At 49.5% G+C, this 16,327-nt stretch overlaps 7 protein-coding genes across 7 annotated transcripts; 5 read left to right on the forward strand and 2 right to left on the reverse strand.

The window, feature by feature from the left end:
• Positions 1 to 481: 481 nt before the first annotated feature.
• On the forward strand, positions 482 to 1,550 carry ALT_4196 (THO complex subunit 7 family protein; the record flags this gene model as incomplete). Its single annotated transcript, XM_033558194.2, has 2 exons — positions 482 to 518; positions 574 to 1,550. 2 exons carry the CDS (start codon positions 482 to 484, stop codon positions 1,548 to 1,550), a joined length of 1,014 nt encoding a protein of 337 aa, XP_033414085.2.
• Positions 1,551 to 1,728: 178 nt separating this feature from the next.
• On the reverse strand, positions 1,729 to 2,187 carry ALT_4197 (putative tubulin-specific chaperone Rbl2; the record flags this gene model as incomplete). The annotated part of the gene is made up of 3 exons (XM_033558193.2): positions 1,729 to 1,830; positions 1,883 to 1,969; positions 2,020 to 2,187. 3 exons carry the CDS (start codon positions 2,185 to 2,187, stop codon positions 1,729 to 1,731), a joined length of 357 nt encoding a protein of 118 aa, XP_033414084.2.
• Positions 2,188 to 3,551: 1,364 nt separating this feature from the next.
• ALT_4198 (flotillin domain protein) lies at positions 3,552 to 5,255 on the forward strand (the record flags this gene model as incomplete). The annotated part of the gene is made up of 7 exons (XM_033558192.2): positions 3,552 to 3,556; positions 3,613 to 3,712; positions 3,776 to 4,097; positions 4,153 to 4,198; positions 4,252 to 4,769; positions 4,826 to 5,053; positions 5,107 to 5,255. 7 exons carry the CDS (start codon positions 3,552 to 3,554, stop codon positions 5,253 to 5,255), a joined length of 1,368 nt encoding a protein of 455 aa, XP_033414083.2.
• Positions 5,256 to 5,926: 671 nt separating this feature from the next.
• On the forward strand, positions 5,927 to 7,243 carry ALT_4199 (elongin A domain-containing protein; the record flags this gene model as incomplete). The annotated part of the gene is made up of 3 exons (XM_033558191.2): positions 5,927 to 5,984; positions 6,041 to 6,117; positions 6,188 to 7,243. 3 exons carry the CDS (start codon positions 5,927 to 5,929, stop codon positions 7,241 to 7,243), a joined length of 1,191 nt encoding a protein of 396 aa, XP_033414082.2.
• Positions 7,244 to 7,900: 657 nt separating this feature from the next.
• ALT_4200 (NEDD8 family protein RUB1) lies at positions 7,901 to 8,465 on the reverse strand (the record flags this gene model as incomplete). Its single annotated transcript, XM_033558190.1, has 4 exons — positions 7,901 to 7,991; positions 8,063 to 8,145; positions 8,314 to 8,368; positions 8,455 to 8,465. The coding sequence occupies 4 exons, from the start codon at positions 8,463 to 8,465 to the stop codon at positions 7,901 to 7,903; spliced, it is 240 nt and encodes a 79-aa protein (XP_033414081.1).
• Positions 8,466 to 8,958: 493 nt separating this feature from the next.
• On the forward strand, positions 8,959 to 11,251 carry ALT_4201 (uncharacterized protein; the record flags this gene model as incomplete). The annotated part of the gene is made up of 8 exons (XM_089599694.1): positions 8,959 to 9,021; positions 9,070 to 9,331; positions 9,382 to 9,963; positions 10,035 to 10,113; positions 10,193 to 10,304; positions 10,803 to 10,895; positions 10,959 to 11,143; positions 11,212 to 11,251. The coding sequence occupies 8 exons, from the start codon at positions 8,959 to 8,961 to the stop codon at positions 11,249 to 11,251; spliced, it is 1,416 nt and encodes a 471-aa protein (XP_089456032.1).
• Positions 11,252 to 12,514: 1,263 nt separating this feature from the next.
• hxt8 (uncharacterized protein) lies at positions 12,515 to 14,704 on the forward strand (the record flags this gene model as incomplete). The annotated part of the gene is made up of 12 exons (XM_089599695.1): positions 12,515 to 12,592; positions 12,642 to 12,669; positions 12,734 to 12,795; positions 12,844 to 13,034; positions 13,090 to 13,518; positions 13,565 to 13,616; positions 13,681 to 13,690; positions 13,744 to 13,873; positions 13,935 to 14,074; positions 14,169 to 14,275; positions 14,326 to 14,453; positions 14,515 to 14,704. The coding sequence occupies 12 exons, from the start codon at positions 12,515 to 12,517 to the stop codon at positions 14,702 to 14,704; spliced, it is 1,545 nt and encodes a 514-aa protein (XP_089456033.1).
• Positions 14,705 to 16,327: the final 1,623 nt, after the last annotated feature.

Raw genomic sequence — 16,327 nt, forward strand, 5'->3', positions numbered from 1 at the left:
TGTGGTCGCACGTATCGTATTCCATCAGTGGTGCATCTGGACGTCGTTAAGGCGAAGCGCTTGCTGGAAGGCCATACCAGTTGCGCTGAGCATTGTCCACACACGGCACGCCTTTCTATTTCAATCACTGGGAGCTTGTACGTTTGATCAAGAAATGACACATGTAGAATTTGGCATCACTGCGATGGCATAGTGGACTGGCATAGTACGCGCAAGAACAGCGCTGGTAAGCCGTTGTTTTCGCCCAGAAGTACCTCTGGGGGTAGTCTGAAAAATGCCGATGAGGAGACTGGGGGGGGGGGAACCACAACATCGGGCGCATGTCGAAAGATCAAGCTGTGCCGCTTTTAGCTGCTTCTCCGACCGCTCACACGGCCTTTCCTCTAACACCATCATAGCTACGAGCTGGACAATCTTCGACTGTGGTTAATTTTGTTGCAATCAATACTGATCACAGCTCTCCACTACAAGATCTAACAGTATGGCGTCGTACGGCTTGCTTGATCAGCCAGAGGAAGGTTGGTGTCAACGTAGCTCAAGCTCATTTCCTTCCACGCTAAATTTGGGATGCAGATAACCTACACAAGTTACGCCTTTTGAATGTCGAAGAGAAACCCTTCAAGCGTATATCGAAACGACTCCTTAACCCAAACTCGCTCGTGATTTCCAATGCGACAATCCTTCCTACCCCTCCGCCTGAAGAAACAGACGAGAACGCTACAGCAGCAGCAGAAGCAGAAAAGCAGAAAAGGCTGGATGAATGGCGCAATTTCCGTGAGGATGTGAATCTGGATTTTGCCTCTTTTGAAGGCAGTATCGCGCGCATTCAATTTCTCCTTACGAGCAACGAGCGAGAACGCGAGCGGTATGCCGCCGAAAAGCTTCGGATTTTATCCACAATGCAGGCCGTTCGCGAAAACACAGCAGAATTACGGGTGCAACTTGAGGAAGCTCAACGGCTACTAGCATTACGGAAAAGCTATGATGAACTGGCCGAGAAGATCACAAGCAACAGGCTTCTAAAGCCACGCGAAGATCAGCAGGCGAACCTACAGAAGCTCCAAGCAGAAATTGCGGATCTCGAGAATGAAAGCAAGGAATATGCCAAGACATGGGCCGAGCGGCGAGAACAGTTTGGCCGCATTGTAGAAGAGGGCATGCAACTTCGGCGTCTCATTCGGGATGAGAAGGAGGAGGTAGAGCGCAGGGAAGGCATGCAAGAAGGCGAAGATGGAGATGAAGGGGACGTTCCTTCGAAAGGCAAATCTAGCGGAGCCAATACACCTCGACCAGAGTCCGATACCGTCACTCCCTCTCAGCACAGCCAGGATGAAGGGACCCGATCTTCAGCTGGTTTGCACGCAGAGAGAATGTCTGCGACAACAGGGGCAGCGTCTCCCTTGCGAAACGTATCCACCGCGGACCAAGAGGATACCAACATGGACGAAGGTGAAGTGACCGGAGAGGAGGGGTCAGAACACCCCGACGAATTGGAAGAAGGAGAGGCTGAACCGGATGATAAAACTGCTGACAGAATGGACACTACGTGAGTCTAAGAATAAGTTGGGGTCATATAGCATGGAGTTAGGCTGGAGGCGTTCACATTTTCGTCAAAATTGTCTTATTATACACCAAATGTCTCTCGACTGGTCAGTTTAGTCCTACCCGATGGAGGCAGCACAATCTCGAAAAACACTGCATTGGGAGAATCCCTACTCATCATCGCATCTAGGCGATTTCTCTTTTAGCCGTCTTAGCCTTTGCGATGGCCTCCTTGCCAGCAGTGATCTGCTCTACATTGCTCTCGGGGCCTTTCTTTCCCTCCTCGGCCTGTCGAATGTCAATAAATAGTCAGACTGCCGCAATCACAGACACAACTCACCAGAAGGCTCTCAAGTTTTGCTACAGCCTCATCGATCTTCTGCTTCAAACTGGGCAAAACCTTCTTGGTCTCTTCAAGTGCAAGGCGCTGCATGACTGTCAGAATCGAGGAGAGGTCTATACTCCAGTGAAACCCACCTCCTGCTTCAGCATGTAGTCTCGGTTCTCGTCGTCGCCAGCCTCTTGAGACTCTAGCTTTTGGATTCTTTCCGTCTGTTGCTGGAGCTCGCGGTGGTAGGAGGCCTCTTCCTTCACCAGACGTTCAACAGAGGATGTAGCAATTTCTAGTTGAGAGCGTGGTGCCATATTGACAATTTGGACTACATAACTTGTCAGTAATCAAGCATCTAACCATAGCTTCCATTGAACCAGGCGGGCAATGATATTTCGATGATGTCATGCAAGTAACAGATTTAAAATCCAGTTGCTTCTCGGCTGCTCAAAATGTGCACGGGCTATAGCGAGTGAGTCCGTAGACAACTCGCGTATAATCAACGAAAGGCTGTGAGCCCTTTGCCCGGTCCAAGGTGCAATGGTGCGCCCGCCGTCGAGGGTCTTACACATATGGCTTGAAATTCCGCAGAGGGGGGGAATGCAAATATCACGAACGGGATCGACATACTTTCTGCCTGATCTTTTGTGCTTAGTAAAGATATTTTTCCTGCAGCTCAAGGAGTAACTCAAGGATATGATTTTGTTAAGCTGTAGGAGGTAACTCTAGATAATTGTCGTCTTCCCATGCCCCTCCATCGCTATGATGCTATCTAAAAGAGCTAGTTTGCAGTGTTTGTTTGAGGGGGGATCACGTGGGATCCTTGTGTAAACATTGACGAGGAAACGATATCACCTTTTCAACATTGTTAGGCTGCCTGCAGTGAAAGCCTGGTGACCCTCCATGCACGCAAAGTCGTGTTCGCGCAAGATCAAAATGCAATTGCTTCTGCTAGAATTGAAGCCCTATGGACTTGTGTCCTCAGTTCTAACCTAACATAATGTTTGTTGTAGCTGCGGGCATGATTAGACACTTCGAGGAGGCTCAGTCTGCCTCGAAGTGGTTGAACCTACAGACTGCATCTCTGCCAATAAGCACGTTTAGATGAACCTGCCCCAGTACCCACGTGCAGCGTTCAGATGCCATAGCCTCCTGCATTTGGCCAAGACGTTGCCCGATCCGTTGTTTATCCACAACGTGGTCATTATGGACGAGTCCAACGATGACCAGCCGCAAACGCAGCCTAGAGAAGATCTAGGGCGCCATGATAGAATAGATGCAATACGAACCTGCTTCACTGACATTTTTTCCTTGAAGGCGTGGCGGCGCCTAGCGTGGGACACATATGAGGCTACTCTCTGGCTTTTTCGCACCTGATTTCCGTAATGAAGTCAACATATGGAGCTCAAACTTCGGTTGACCCCAGAGCCTTTTGGACCTGGGCGCCCTATAGTACAAGCCTGGCAAGGCGGACTGGGAGAGCCCTTAGAGCTAAGGAGACTCTCGATGGGTATATAAGCCTGCATTCTTGCGGGAGATGATATCGCAATCCCTTTCTCCATATCGAGGAATATCTGATTATATCAATATTGCTCTCGAGTTAGACTTTGCTTGTCGCCCATATCTCCCTCATTTCTATGTCTCCCTGATATTCTTGGCCCTCTAGACTGTCGCCAAGATGCGGTATGTTGTGATGACAGTTCCCCCTCGTAGCAGAAACGCTCATCATCATGCTCCAGATACGCGATCTCTCGACCAAGCGAGTATCTCGTGCTTACGGGTGCTGGGATCGATGATATACGGATATGCAAGAAAGCCATCGTCATGCCATGGCAGCGAGTATGTCTTCGTTAAGCATCAGTTAAGGTCTTGAAGTAGCTGACTTCTCGTTCTACAATCAAGTGCTCCAGAATCTCTGTTGCGCCTTTCGATTTCTCCCTCAACCTCCAAGCCATGACTACTGAAAAGCTACAGTTCTCCCTGCCAGCAGTCTTCACAATCGGCCCAGATAATGAAGCCGACGCCCTGAAGAAATATGCGTTGCTTCTGTCCGGCAGCACCTCCGAGGCCGATTTCGCTAAGGCCAAGGATCTGACGGACCCAACACGGCGAGATCATGTCCAAGACATTGTCAAGGGTATCATTGAAGGCGAGACTCGTGTCATCGTCTCCAGCATGACCATGGAAGAGATATTCAAGGAGAGACAAGTTTTCAAGACAAAAGGTCCGTGGTTGTTACTGAGTTCGAATCCTCAGCTTGCTAACGCGATACTGAATAGTCATTCGAAACGTTCAGAGCGAGCTTCAACAATTTGGACTGAAAATGTACGTTTGGCACATTGCGTTTTTGTTAGCACGGTGGCTTATGCATTTCATAGTTATAACGCCAACGTGAAGGAGCTTCAGGATACGCCAGGCAGCGAGTACTTCGCCTTCCTAAGCCGTAAAGCTCACGAAGGTGCCCTCAACCAGGCCAAGATTGATGTGGCTGAGGCACGAATGAGGGGAGAAATTGGTGAGGCCGAAAAGAAAGGACGAGCAAAACAGGAGATTTCGAAGATCGATGCCGACACTGCAGTTTTGGAGACCAAGCGGAAGGCCGAAAAGGCCAAGGCAGACTCTGAGCTCATGAACCGTCAGACTGAGTTAGATAACAGCGTTCGGCTTGCCAAGATTGCAGCCCAGCGTCAAGCAGAAATGAGGGACGCAGAGCTGCAGAAACAGGTTGAGTCCAAGCGTGCAGAAACAGAGCTCGAACGCCTACGAGCCATCGAGGTCACGAAAAGCAAGGTTGCACGCGAGTCTGCTCAGGAAAATGCAAATGCTTCCTTCTATACGGAACAGAAAGCTGCAGATGCACAGCTATACAGGCGAAAGATTGAAGCTGATGCGACCTGTGCGTTTCTTAGAGTTCCGTTTCCTTGCTTTGTTCATTTGCACTGATGATGTCAGATTATCGCCAGAGCAAAGAGGCGGACGCCGCTTTTTATCAGCAGAAGCGCGAGGCAGAAGGAATTCTAGAAATGGCCAAAGCATATGGCGCGCTCGTCGAGGTTCTCGGTGGCCCTCAGGCTTTCCTGCAGTATAGGATGCTGGAGACCGGTACTTACGAGAAGTTGGCTCAGGCAAATGGTCTCGCTATTCAAGGTCTTAACCCCAGGATCACTACATGGAACACTGGTGAGTAATACCGCTACGTCCTCCGCGAAAATGGTTTCGTAACATCCCTCCAGGAAATGGGTCCAGCTCCAATGACACGATGGGCCCAATCAGGGACATTATGCAAAGCCTTCCGCCTCTTTTCAGCACAATCCATGAACAGACTGGCATTTCACCGCCGACTTGGTTGGCCCAGATGCCTTCTGGTCAACAAAGTCAGTGATGAGCCAGACTAGAAACTTGGTGGACTTGGTGGATTTGGTGGACTTTGGGCTGTTTGGGGTTGTTTAATAGAAGGTCACAAATCGCCCCTTTTTTTTTGGTTCTCAATATTTGTCCTTTCTTTTAGAATCAAACGTTCGCAGCCTTTAACTAGATATGTGTTCATTTTCAGTAGACAACTCTTGTTCTCCCTGCTTCGAAGTATCTTGTGAGATATATTGGCATTAGCCAGTCATGCCGCAGTTCCACAAATATATTCACAGTTCCACCATGATATCAAGAACCCCAGACACTGGAAGGACCATCATTCAATGTTTATCAGCCTGTTATTGTCCATTAGACAAAATAAAGGTAGCCCTCAATCAATAATAGCCAATTGAGGATTTTCTGCGATTGTTGGATGTCTTCATTGTCGTGCATCTATTTGACCAATAAGATCATGTGACAGGCATCATCCGCCTTCGGCCATTGTCATCGCCAGTTGCACGTCCTCATCTCTTGTTCAATCCGAGTACATAAGACTATGGGGATGATTGACTGTTGGCGGTTGGTATATATGCTTTGGCGTCCTTTTATCCTTACCTCGTCTAATACTTCCGGATCTTTAATTTTCTCTACCTTCTTCATGCCATCGTCTTTGCTCTTATCTAGCCTTCCATCACATCCAGGATAATGCCGCCGCCGTCGCTACTACAACTTTGCACCTCGACTGCCATTAGGAACGTCAAATGTCAGTTTTAAGTGCGACTGCTCCCTTACTGGAACATTGTCTAACAGTATTTCTAGATTTGAACGATATTGGCAATGTCCCCTATTCGCTTGCTCGTCCGTTCCTTCTTAAAATCGAGAGCCCCGAGAAACTCGTGAGTGGTAGCTCCTGTTTACATATTGTTGGATCGATTGGCTGACGCTCAACCTCTTGCGCTATGTTAGAGATCTCTAGAATTGCTTTCGCCGCATATCATGGAAGAGGATGCCGAACTCTGGCTTGATTTCATTAAAAGGGATATACCAAGCTGGGACGAATACGATCTGCCGGAACAGCCCGATTGCTGGTACGATGTATACTGCGATCTCCAGCAACGTGTCCAAAAAGCAGTGGAGGAGGATGCAGAGAAACTCAAGATGGCTCTCGATGGCATCAACTCCGAGCGTGCCAAACATAGCGCTAAGTTCGTCACTGACCGACGGATTATTCCGCTGCCTCGAGAAAGGCCAACCGCGAAGCAACGGTATGCTTCATTCGACAGGAAGATGGGAGGTCTTACGCCAAGATTTGCTTCTCCAAGGGGCGGGATGGGTTCGTCTGATCCGTTGGGCGCACCTGTCTGGTCATATGAGCGACCACAGCTTCCTCGGCCGGAGAAGAAGAAGAGCAACATCTTCAACCTGACGAAGAGAAACCCTGTCCTGGCCGTACCAACCAAGCAACTAAACAACAGAGCCAGTCAGGTTAAACAGGCTCCTCTTTCTCTGATTGAGGAGCACCGAAGACCTCCCGATCCAGTTGTTCCTCGGCGCATCGCCCCTCCAACTTTAGTAGCACCCGGGCGATCGAGGCTACAGAACACTCAGTCCTCTGGAGGGCCTGGCAATTTCGTTGTTAGCGCGTCATTGCGCGAAAGAGAAGCGAGGCTCCGAGCGTTGACTTCGGGGAAGCAGACGGGCTCATCAACGCCGAAGTCTTCGGAAAACTCGCCAAATCCGGCTACTGCGCCATACCGAGCATCAGCAACTGCCGCAAGTAGAAGCTTGCAGAATCCTCCCTCCTCATCTACGACTCAAGAATCGTCTGATTCTCCTCTGGCGGGCCGATTAGAGGGCACGAATGAGCCGGCGACTGCTGAGAGTGCCAAATCATCTCTGCTGGAGGCGATTCCCGAGCCCGACAACTCGGGGGTTCCTCCCGCTCAACCGCCGCGCGCATTCATGCGGAAGAGACCGGCACCGAGTCTGTTCATCCAGCCAAAGAAGAAAAAGGTCAATTGACGATGTGCAAATTGTTCATGGTTCAGAGATGACTCTTCTATGGGCATACATGGCTTCGGACTGTTGGTTCTTTTTGCTGGCATTTTTGACATTCATCGAGGGTTATCATTTCTCTTCGTTGGCAATATTGGTCGACTCCTTTATTTTCATCACCGAATCTTTTTTTGGTCATCGCGGGATTTAGCAATTATATCTATATGGAGTTGGATGGGATTGGTGCAAATACGATACAGCGACACTTTCCTACAGCGTGATGATGCATGACACGATCTAGTTTAAAGCTTAGAATTAAACCGTCTCTCAGAGCGAGTGAGCAAGGGATTGCCACCGTTCCCTTGATGTGTACATTCAATGTTGTCATTAATGCGTTCACATGGTCAGTAGTAGAAAGACGTCTAGGCTTAAAAAGAAGACATCATGCAGCACCTGGTGTGCAGAAACTGTGCGCGACGTCGAGGATTAAATGCTCTTCCACTTCGTTCGTCACAGCAAATTCTCAGTCGCCCCCTCCTTCTCAACATGACTCGGGTATAGTATGAGTGAAGCTTCATATGCCGTCCTGGAGCCCTCCTGCGCTTTATGATCCGTGTGCTGCAGCTCCAGCTCATAGTCTATTCGCGTAAATCTTCATGGCGTCAGCCGTATTGAAGGAATCCATTAAGCGTCGCAGCCACCGCGCAGAGCAAGAACAAGATGCAGCGTCGCGCCGCCTTCTAGGTTATATTCCGCAGCAGTCTTGTCGTCGGCCCTTCAGGTGCGAACATCGTCAGCCTTATTGCACCAGCCAGCACATTTCATAGTAACACGACATCGACATACATTTGTTTTCCGCCGAAAATCAGCCGTTGTTGAACAGGGGGGATACCCTCCTTCTCTTCCACGCGCTCTTTTATCCGGGACACCTGGTACAAGTCTCAGTATATGCTTTCGCAGAATCCATCGGTATGCTGGGTGCAGGTCTGCTCTTGTTCTGTTCACGGTGCCGACGACGTTGTTGGATAAGGCGGAGTCACACAGTGGCAGGGACCACAGCAAAAGGGGAGCGGAATATGGAACAACCAAGTAAGTACCTTGTAATCAGGCTCGATGTCCAGTTCGATTTCCTTGCCGGTAAGGGTACGGACTCTAAAGTAAACCATCGGTTAGCATAGGCCAGGTCTCCAGTGCCAGACAAGATTGATCAGCCCAGTCGCTTGCAGCTGTTTACTCACTTGATCAACATTTTCAGGGATAGTCGGTGAAATACAGCTGAAGGAAAGCAACAAGTAGCTGCTAACGCGCTAAAACGAAGATAATTGTATTGAGGCGAGCAAGAGTAGTGAGATGACGGTGGTTGATCGGAGATGATGGTGACGGAAGGCTTCGCCGTAGCGGGGTTATCGGTGGGGCAGTAAAGAAGGGGACGTTTGATTGTTAGAGGTAGCCTAACAGGACAACTCTTGGTAGCTGTATAGCCTGTTTCAGGGACAGCCTTTTGAAATGGGATTTATGTCAGTGTATGATATCCTTCATGTATTATCGTTTAAGCTACACACAGGCAGTGTTGAAATGTCTGACCTCTACTCTGTTTATATGCAGAAGTAGCCAATTGTGACTCGATGCTGTGCATGCACGAGCAGGTATATATTTTGCTATTTTTTGGCGCTGATACCAATACCAAGATCGAGTTGAATTTCAACCTTTGACAACAACATTGCAAGTACACTTTCTCCAATATGGCGCAAGACTCAAGCCCAAACCCCTTTGACGAATTGATCTCCAAGTGTCAAGGCAAGCCGGTAATTGTCCACAGCCTCATCTGGAATTGTAGTTATTGACTCAAGTAGGCTCAGGTTCAAGCTCAATATGAAGCGCACCGGTCTACAAGGAACGCAAAGTCCAAGGCCCACCTCCTCAGCCCGGACTTCACAGGATGGCAGGTTGACGAAATCCTGAAGAAGCTACATGTACAAACGACTATACCCAGCCATGAGGGCCAGACACCTTTCATTGATCACAGAAACAATCTCAACTTTTACGCACGACCACCACAGCATATAAAGGAATTGATTGCCGAGGTTCAGAAAGAAATCCAGAGTGTTGTGCCAAGTGAGCTATCAACAGCTTCTGTCTCCCGAGCTATAGCTGACCGTTGATAGACATATGGCTTACGCCACCAGACTTCCTACATACGACGGTCCTTGAGATAGCCAGTTCCCGGACTTCTTTGGAGGTCGACTCTTTTGTGTCTCATATAGAGAAGAGCGGTGTGATTTCTGATTTAGTCAACTATACCTTCAACCACCGGGCACGGCTGGTCAAGCCTGTTGTCAGCTTCGACGCCGCAGCCATGGCCCTCAGCTTTGTTCCTGCAGCTGGAGAGCCATCACGATGGAGTCGCTCCGCGGAAGACGACAAATATACGTATCATCACCTGCGACGAGACCTGTATGCTGGGGTCGCAGCTACGGGGTTACAACTCAAACCTAGGTACCTAGTACCCTCGGCGCATATCACGATTGCGAGGTTCATCACACATGATGGATTTTTGCTTGAAAAGTTGGGCCCGGTTGGAGAACCGGTGTACGATCGTGAGCGCGTTGCGGCTTTGGTAGACAAGATCGAACAAATCAACCAGACAATTCAAGCAAAGTACTGGCCTGGAGAGAACCGGACTGTATCTGCTGGAGCAGAATGGGTTGTGGGAGAAGAAACGGGGTTAGAAGTCTGCAAGGGTCCATGTTGGTACGGGGAAGGAGAGAAAGTGCTTGTCGGGAAAGCATTTGTGCATGAGACTATAGTTCGGAATTAGTGGACAAGACATCCTACAAGACAGAGCTGCTTAATCACAGAGAATCCCCGTTTGTAGGGCGAGCTGAGAATAATGGCGGGTAATGACGGGAGTGATGCCTGGGGCAGCCAGAGGTCTTGGCGCGCACGCCAGAAGCGGTTAGTGCCCACCCGAAATAGGGCCCTAAGCGAACGAAATCCCACAACCCACGTAGAGTCCGACTTGCTCCTCTCCGAGAAGAGACTACCAACGACCAACAATCTCGCGATCCGGCCAAGCTCAGTCAAAATGGTAAGAACATTTCTGCGTTATTCTTGCTCGCATGCTGTTTCCATCCTGGAGATTCGGAGAAGTTCTGTCGAAAACTCGGTACTTGGCGATGAAACGACATATTTGTTCTGGTTGAGGACGGAGAAGTTGCGGACAAAGGGAAAAACGGATGAAAATGCTATCGATCGCAACCACGATAAAATTCGCTCGGATATGAGAAATTGAACTATGTTCATGTGTCAGAGTTTAGAGGAGAAAATATGGGATATTCCTCGACGCGATGAGGACGCAACGGACGCCCGGATAAGAAAGACTCAGCGCATCAAACACGAAAAATAAGGACGAATAATCTCGCCCCAGAAGAACTTGTGACCTATAGTCTGCCGGGAATCTCAATCTCTTCCTATCACAACCGGTGCCGAGTTTGATAGGATTCTCCGATGACCGGGACATGGAAACAGGCAGCACCAAATAATTGTTGGATTATTGCAGATAGTTGCTGATAGCTCTTGCGCTCAGGTCAACGTTCCCAAAACCCGCCGGACGTACTGCAAGTCCAAGGAGTGCCACAAGCACACCCAGCACAAGGTCACCCAGTACAAGGCTGGCAAGGTGATTACAACCCGCACGCCATGGTAGACGAGTTGGCACAGGCACTGATGATGGATCTATTAGGCCTCCCTGTTCGCCCAGGGTAAGCGTCGTTACGACCGCAAGCAGAGCGGTTACGGTGGTCAGACCAAGCCTGTCTTCCACAAGAAGGCCAAGACCACCAAGAAGATCGTCCTGCGTCTTGAGTGCACTGCCTGCAAGGCCAAGAAGCAGCTCGCTCTGAAGCGTTGCAAGCACTTCGAGTTGGGGTACGTTGAGTCCGCGAATGTGGCAATACCTGATCCATGCATACTAACGTACGCTTTTTGCTGTTTAGTGGTGACAAGAAGACCAAGGGTGCTGCTCTTGTTTTCTAAATTTGCAATTTCCTTGTTCGGCTCTGGGTTTCGTGCATTGCAGACCGGTCTACTACTCCGGCGGAGGGCATATGACATTGGCAATGGAAAAAATGAAATAGGAATTCATATTCACAAAATGACAATATGACTCCTAGATTATGAGTCTCTTCACGAAATTCTCTTGTGTTCCATGTAGACCATCGCGTTAGCCTCTCAACCTTGGCAATGTTTTTGCAATGCGCCCTGCCAATGACAATCTGGTCTTTCTCAAATCCCGAAGCAAGGACCTATTGACGACCTGTGACAAGATCATATTATCAGGCAGAACAAGCATACAGCCTCTAATGTGACTAGTACCTGAATAGTTGTGTCTGTGCCGCAGACTTGGAGAGGAAATCATGTCCATTTCCACCGAGTCTAGCTTGTTTGAGCGTGGCTACACAAACCGAACGGTACTTGTGTTCTTGAGCAATATCTTCGTTCTATGCATCTTCTCGTTATCATCGAAAATGCAGCGTCCTTTTGCCAGAGAGTAGGACAGAAATACTACTAAAAGAATGAACGAGTGGTCCTCAATCACCTCAACTACAAACACACCTTGATCACCAACGGACTTTGTCCGACTTGATATCGATGACAACTCTCACTGTTATCGTGCATTTAAGTTCGGACATTAGTATCGTGAAGTTGTCCAAAACAAGACAAAAAGTCCATCTTCTCTGCTATCAAGTAGGACCTGTCATTATTCCCACCCCACCCTCAACACAGCTCTGCTGCTCCCTTGCGCTGTGATCTTTGCTGATCATTATACTTGACAGATACTAGGGATAATAGCTCTGGCTAAACTTCAAAAGCATGATTCATTTGCTTTGTGAGTGACGCCTTTCATCGCTAGCCCAGCCATTGCACCACGTCCATTGGTCTACACGATGCGGAGTAAACCGCCATCAAAGGAACCCCCACGAATGACTCGGATATCCCCACGTCGTCCATTCTGGCTGAACTTTGCTGAATAAATGGACCTGAAGCTAGAAGCACGAATCTCGGTGTTATCTACCCCAGATTGAGTGACCCCATGGGGGCCTGCTTCTCGGCCATCCTCCGAGTGGGACTGACAGTTACACACCCTCGGCTTGCTGTCGGACAGTATACAACCGCCAATCTATTGCCTATTTTGATATTGGAGGTCGATGTATAAATGGCGGTGGATGCTGGGGATCTGCGCCTGTCCGACAAACTGTCGTCCTGCATCTTGCACCTCGGAACATTCTTGCGGACTTTATGAACTCGGATTGCAAGATGACGGAGTGGTATATTTTGAGTATCGCCCTTTTTGCGGCCATCGGGACATTTCTTTTTGTATGTATCTGATGATTATGGCATGTTAGCTGTGCTAAACGCAGAGCAGGGCTTTGATACAGGAATTGCCACAACAAGTAAGCAGGGATTGCGCTACTCGATTCGATATCTTGCAAGGGGCTAACCCTGTAATTCTGTCAGCTATTGCTCATGGAAGCTGGATCAACTATATGGGCCACCCGTCGGCCGGCCTCACCGGAGCGGTATGCTTAGATTCTCCACAATGTTCAGGATGATTCTGACACAGCCAGGTTGTCGCCGTTTACATCGCCGGCGAGGCACTCGGCGCCCTCACACAGACCGCGATCGGCGATAGACTGGGTCGACTTCGGTTCATGGCGCTGATGTGTGTGGTCGTCACGATTGGAACGACTATCCAAACAGCGTCAGTCAACATTGGGATGTTCCTGGCCGGTCGTGCCCTTGCCGGATATGCCGTTGGGTAAGAAGCCCTCCCATGACTCTATGTAGAGTCTCCTCGGCTCACTCATTTGCAGAGGAATGGTAGCCACTGTACCCATCTACCTCAGCGAGATCTCAGACCCGCGCCATCGAGGCCTCATAGGAGGTATCTCAGGTTGCGGAATCTCCTTCGGAACCATGGCATCCAACTGGGTCGGCTTCGCCTGTAGCTTTGCTCCCTATGGACCCGTGCAATGGCGACTGCCGCTGGGCATTCAGATTCCCTGGGGCATCGTCATGTTCGTTGGACTGGTCACATTCATGCCAAACTCGCCGCGGCACCTGATCCGCAACGGCAAGATCGAGCAGGCGCGCAGCGAGTTTGTGCGGATCCGGAGGGATCTCCACTCGGATGATGTGCATCGGGAGTTTGAGCTTATGCTTGCGCAGATCAACTACGAGAAGGAGCGGGAGATCACTTCCTACCGGGAGATCTTTCGCCTGTTCCGGCACCGTGTGCTGGTGTAAGTACTGCTGGCCAGATAGAGATACTTCAGCTGATAGATGTAGCTCGATTGCCGTGCAGACGATGACTAGTTTGACTGGCGTGAATGTCATCCAGGTATGTCTGCCATGTCATTTGCTCCAAACCATCGGAGACTCTACTAACACTGGCATACAACTAGTACTACCAAAGTGAGACAACCTGCCTAAGCTGACTTCCTAAGCCGGAACTAACCACATCACAGCAATCCTCTACAAATCCCTCGGCATTGACTCGCACACCATCCTGGCCCTCGCCGCCGTCTACGGCACAATCGCCTTCCTAACTAACTGCCTCACAACCAAATACCTCACTGACCAATGGGGTCGCCGAAAGTAACCACCTCTGCCATCCAAATCTCTCCAGAACTCAAACTAATCCACGTCTGCGTCATAGAATGATCCTCACCGGCCTAGGCGGCATAATCCTCATCGAGATCTACGCCGCAGTCATGCAGCGCGAATTCCAGAACACAAATAACCGCGTCGGAAAGGGCTTCGCGGTACTGGGTATCTACCTGTTCGTCGTGATTTATTGTACGTCCTCCCTCTCCCCTACCTAACGCTCGCGGTGCATCCCATGCCGGTTACCAGCATGGAATGAAAGAAGAACCGTACTAAAGAGTCCCAGACGGCATGCTAAACAGCACAACCTGGCTCTACGGCGCTGAGGTCCTCCCCATCGCGCTGCGAAGTAAAGTAATGGGGCTAGCGGCCGCCTCGCATTTCATCGTCAATGTAGCTGGTCTGTTCCCTCGACTCTCCCCGCTGGCTAAATGACCAAAAAGCTAAGAGTATCCGAATGTGCAGTCACCGAAGCAGGGCCCAGTGCGTTTGCGAACATCCGCGAGAACTACTACTATGTCTTCGTGGCGTGTACGGCGTTCTTTTTCGTGGTGGCTTATTTCTATTTCCCGTGAGTTATGCATTGTTACTGGTACTCGGTACTTGGTTGAGGTGTACTGATATACTGCTAGTGAGACGAAGCAGAAGACTCTCGAGGAGATTGCCGCGTCTTTTGGTGATAAGGTTATTATACCTGAGGATCAGGGTGATGAGCAAGGCGAGGACGATGAGGATGAGGATGAGGATGAGGATGTGAAGAAGGTCAAGTCGAATTCTCAGCGAATTGAGGTGGCTGTAGCTGGAAGAGATGATTCTGTTTAATCTTGATGTTTCATGGTGATTTTGTTTGATGGTCTGCCGTGAGGGATATGCGTGTATGCGAAGCAGGACAAGTATTGTCAAAGTGCTTGCCACACGCTGTTCGAGTACTCCTGACCATATGCACAATGGTTCGTCAACGGCTGGCAGACCTTCCATAAGTGCCTCCTCAGGCTTGAAATGCGGCAAGTCCCTGTAAACGTCCTCGTAACTCCCAAGAATACACGCGCAAGCAACTGGCTTCGCTATACTTCGGACTCTCCGCTCCAGCTCTCTGTGTGCGGCCTGAAATCAACCCGAATATGGGCACCATATGAGCCAATGTCTACCACCGGGAATACAAAGCCATGAACATTTGTGAATGCGACTCCTGGACGATCATCAGCCATAATGCAAACACTGAATACAAATCTCAGAGAGACTGACCAAGCGATCGGCCATTCTTAAAGTACTCTAGCTTTCCACTGGACATCTCGACGCGGCAGCCTATTATGTCCCCATTTCCGAATATCTCTGCGTAGGGCTGGCCTTGTGAAGCAGCATCAAATTTCTTTCCATCGTCTCCATGATAGCCCCATGACGAGCCTTCATATCCGGCGATTCGCTCTAGGGCAGAGTCCTCCCTATAGACACCTAATGCTATCGCGCTGTTAAACAATACAAATTTAGCACATCCGTTCAATTCTTGGGGTTAATGGACCAACCAACCCACTGTGACCTGAACTGATTACCTCCATCTCAAAGTAAAAGCCATCTTCCAAAGGAGAAATAGGTTTGTTTGCATGCACTGACCAAACACAACTGGAGCTGCCATCCCTAGACAGATAGGAAGTGTCAATGGCACATTCTATGGTCACCACAGCAAAGGGCTCAGATCATAGTCCTCACTAACCTTTATTTGGAGGCCTAACATACCTCATCTCCAAAATCTATCACAGTCCAGCTCTAAAACACCTGACTTTCTAATGCCACTAAAAGATTAATGTCACTAAAAGATGTCGGAGTGAAGTCCGTGGCAGTGTCAGGGTCATGTGGCAGAAGAAGTCGAACGGTATCAACGCGGCCATTGGCAAATGCCGCATCCAAGGGCGTCCAGCCAATATTACTTTTGGCAGTGGGATGGGCGCCTTTAGCGAGCAGCAATCTGACAACCTGGATATCACCGTTCCAAGATGCTGCATGTAGTGGTGTCCAACTGCAGCGATTTGCAGAAACAGCACTGGCTCCATTTGCAAGAAGCTGCTCCACATTCTCTATATCGCCCTTCCAAGAGGCTGTTTGTAACTCATGATCCTCGATTGAATCTGGCGCCCCAAGTGCCCCAAGAGCAGCGCCATCACTTCCTTCCCTTTTCTTCCATTTCCTGCTGCGGCTTTGATCACACCCTTAGAGACCTGGATCTGGTCTCCTAGTCATTCCAGGAGCAGTGCCATCACTTCCTCTCCATTTCCCCTATTCCCGGCTGCGACTTTGGCAACATCCCCAGTGATCTGAACCTCTTTGTCTTCGTCGATCCAGGAGTAGTGCCATCACCTCCTCCCCTCCCCTATTTTCTGCTGCAACTTTGACCACATCCTCAGTGAGATGGATGTGTCGCGTCCAGTGTAGTAGCGCATATTCGAGGAA

Source organism: Aspergillus lentulus (genome assembly GCF_001445615.1).
Source record: "Aspergillus lentulus DNA, contig: Alt08, strain: IFM 54703, whole genome shotgun sequence".
Classification (NCBI taxonomy): domain Eukaryota; kingdom Fungi; phylum Ascomycota; class Eurotiomycetes; order Eurotiales; family Aspergillaceae; genus Aspergillus; species Aspergillus lentulus.